Below are 3,341 nucleotides of genomic sequence, written 5' to 3'. Positions count from 1 at the left end.
TGTCCTGTTTTTGCAACTGTTATCAAGGTTATGATTCCGTGCACGTAAGAGAGTCTAGATTGTTACTGCAATTCCCAAGTAAATGTGTCTTTTTGCTGTAGATTGTGTAACAATGTGTGTTTGCCTTTTCCTGTGAATAAATTTACAATTTATTTCATTAAATTGTTTTGCTCAATGCATGATCCTGGTAAAAATGTGCAAATTGCCAGGTTTCCTGTGACAACCCTGTTTTAGCATTTGCTGCTTATTTTGATTTTTTTTCCATTATTTGGTAGAAATCCAAAACCAAACAAATTGAGTTTTTGTGAAACCGGAACTAAATCAAAAACACGAAAACATTTGAAGAAATAAAAAAACCACGTCCCAAACACAACATTATTGTTAACTCGAACGTGTGAAAGGGTCACTTACACCTCTCATACTGTACATCTGACGTGAATCACACTAACAAAATGCTGACTTGAGGATACATTACGTAGACCACAATAATTGCACAATTTTAGTGTCACGTGTCATTATTGAAGCAACAACATTAGCAAACACAGATCAGCAGCATCCCATGTAAATGTTTGTGCAGAAGCTTATCACATGCTCTGATAATTGCTGAAATACTGTGTGATGCCAACCGAGCTTCTACTATTCTACCTTCCCAAGCTGCAACTTAAGGCTTCTACACGTGCTGCATAGAAGTAACAGGATCGTTACACCAAGGAGACACACAATGGAATCCAGTCTCCACAAGCATTACCATGATGAAGAGTTTGACCCCAGAGGGTTTATCGATACATATTTCTATAATGGAACTAATGATATGTTTGAGGAGACGGCTGTATATTTTATTACACAATTGTTTAAAACGTTCTCTTCAGGTACGTTCATTTATAGTTGATATTGAAGTTACTGTAAAATATTATCAAAATGTTTGGGGAACTGAAACATGTGAATAAGAAATTGTGTTGTATTCTGTTCAATACTTTGCTAATGTGAAAAACAATGTTGTCAAAAATGTGTATTATCCTATTTTCTAACCGTTGAATGCAGGTCGTGTGAGAGGGGAAACCCTCCTCGATGTTACCATTGGACCAACAGCTTTCCATCTCTTAACCGCCTGTGATTTCTTCAAAGAGATCAATGTGATAGAATTTACTGACGCAAATATCAGGGAATTTGAAATGTGGAGGAACGAGGAGCCCGGAGCTGCTGACTGGTCTCACGCTGCAAAAATAGTTTGTGATCTGGAAGGAAAGAGGTAAAGTGTATTTCAGTGTATCAATGTGGGGAGAGGGAGAGAGTCTCAGTGTTGAGAGACTTTCAGTTTGGGGAGATAAAGAGGCAATGGGGTGGGGGTTAGAGTGTCAGTGAGGGGGGACAGAGAGTGTCAGATGGAGGAATGAAGAGAATCAGTGAGGGAGAGAGTCAGTGGGGGGAGGGGAAGCGAGAGTATCAGTGGGGTGAGTGGGAGATAAAGTGTCAGGTGGGGGGAGAGAGTGTCAGTTGGGGGAGGAAGAGAGTGTCAATGAGGGGAGGGGTAGAGAAAGTGTCAGTGGGGGGGGGGTAGAGAATGTCAGTGGGTTGGAGAGAGTCAGTGGGGGGAGTGTCAGAGAGGGGAAGGAATAGTGTCAGTGAGGGGAGGGAGAGAGAGAATGTTAGTGGGGATAGGGCGAGATAAAGTGTCAGCTGGGGGTGTGAGAGTGTCTGAAGGGGAGAGAGAGAGAGAGAGTCAGTGGGGTAGGGGGAGAGAGAGTCAGTGGGGTAGGGGTAGAGAGAGTGTCAGTGTGGAGAGGGGGAGAGAGAGTGTCAGTTTGGGGAAGGAAGCATGTAAGTGAGGGGATGGAGAGAGAGAGAATGTTAGTGGGGAGAGGGGGAGATAAAGTGTCAGGTGGGGAGGTGAGAGTGTCTGAAGGGGAGGGGCAGAGAAAGTGTCAGGTGTGGGGGAGAGAGTGTCAGTGGAGAGGGGGTGAGAGAGAGTGTAAGGGGGGATAAAGAGTGTCAGTGGGGAGAGGGGTAGAGAAAGTGTCAGGTGGGGAGAGAGAGAGTGAGTCAGTTAGAGGGGAAGGGAGTGTCAGTGGGGGGAAGGGCAGAGAAAGTGTCATGTGGGGGGAGAGAGTGTCATTGGGAAGGGAGTGAGAGAGAGTGTCAGTGGGGGAGGAGAGAGAGTGTCAGTGGGGAAGATGAAAGAAAGTTTCAGTGGGGAAGTGGGGAAGTGTGGAGAGTGTGTCAGTGGGGGAGCGAGAGTTTGTCAGTGGGGAGGGGGGATAGGGTGTGTCAGTCAGGAGGAGGGATAGGATGTGTCAATGGGTGGGGAGAGAGCCCTTTTTTAAATTGAACCGCTTAAATCTATGGACCAAAGGAACCAGCCGATCTGCTGCGGATCCAATTCATCAAAAATATTCGCCCATCTCTATTAGTCATTTGAGTGACACATGTACATTATTTCTGGATGTACCACTGTTTGCTCCAGAACTGCCACAAGATCCTTTTTCGTTTTGTAATTTCAGCGAGGAGTGGCAAGGAAAGGAAGACAAAGCAAGAAGAGCAGTGAAACGCGTTGTCAAATGTGATCTCACCAAAGATAACCCTTTGGAGCCTGTAGTACTGCCACAGATGGACTGTCTGCTCAGCATTGGTGTCTTACAAGCTGTTAGCAAGGACCACCAGGCTTTCTGTAGCAACCTGAAAAAACTAGCGTCAATGCTAAAAACTGGGGGACACATTTTACTGATGGGGACTTATAATATGTCATGCTATATGGTTGGAGAGCACAAGTTCTTCTGTCTGTCACATGATGAGGAGTTTATTAGAAAGGCTGTTTGTGATGCAGGATTCATCATTGAGAATTTGGAAGCATTACCTACTAAAAAGACCAGCAATTTAGCAGATTATGATCATATTATGTTTATGATAGCACGCAAGGAGAGGGAGGTTTAGTGATAAAAGTTATACAACAATGTATCTGACACTTTACCTACTGAATGGCAATAATATAGCAAACATCTCAATGACTACTTATAAAATAAAAGGAATTACCATATTTCTAGGAATTGTAAATGTTTAGTGTATCTGCAGAGCCATGACAGGGAAGTATGTGTATGCATATATTAATCTCTGTACCTACAGTATATGTACAGGTATGACAAGACCTTTATTATGTATTATTTACATTATCTTTACTAATATGTTAGAATTAGAATAAGGTTATACTATAAAAATATAACGCAACCTAGCAAGGAACTTAGAAAGAGTCACCTGGAAGACACAGAAAACGCTTTACAGAAGACTAAGTCATGTTATTATGATAAGGGTAATATGGAGGACAATATCCAAGCCAATAAACTTATAGG

At 42.9% G+C, this 3,341-nt stretch overlaps 1 protein-coding gene across 1 annotated transcript; it reads left to right on the top strand.

Annotated features, from left to right (window-relative positions):
* Nucleotides 1-721: 721 nt before the first annotated feature.
* LOC142498070 (indolethylamine N-methyltransferase-like) lies at nt 722-2,928 on the top strand. Its single transcript, XM_075606577.1, has 3 exons — nt 722-869; nt 1,042-1,249; nt 2,499-2,928. The coding sequence occupies exons 1-3, from the start codon at nt 722-724 to the stop codon at nt 2,926-2,928; spliced, it is 786 nt and encodes a 261-aa protein (XP_075462692.1).
* Nucleotides 2,929-3,341: the final 413 nt, after the last annotated feature.

This window comes from Ascaphus truei, chromosome 6 (assembly GCF_040206685.1).
Source record: "Ascaphus truei isolate aAscTru1 chromosome 6, aAscTru1.hap1, whole genome shotgun sequence".
Classification (NCBI taxonomy): Eukaryota; Metazoa; Chordata; class Amphibia; order Anura; family Ascaphidae; genus Ascaphus; species Ascaphus truei.
Note: the sequence above shows the minus strand (reverse complement) of the source record. Positions and strands in the feature narration are given on the sequence as shown.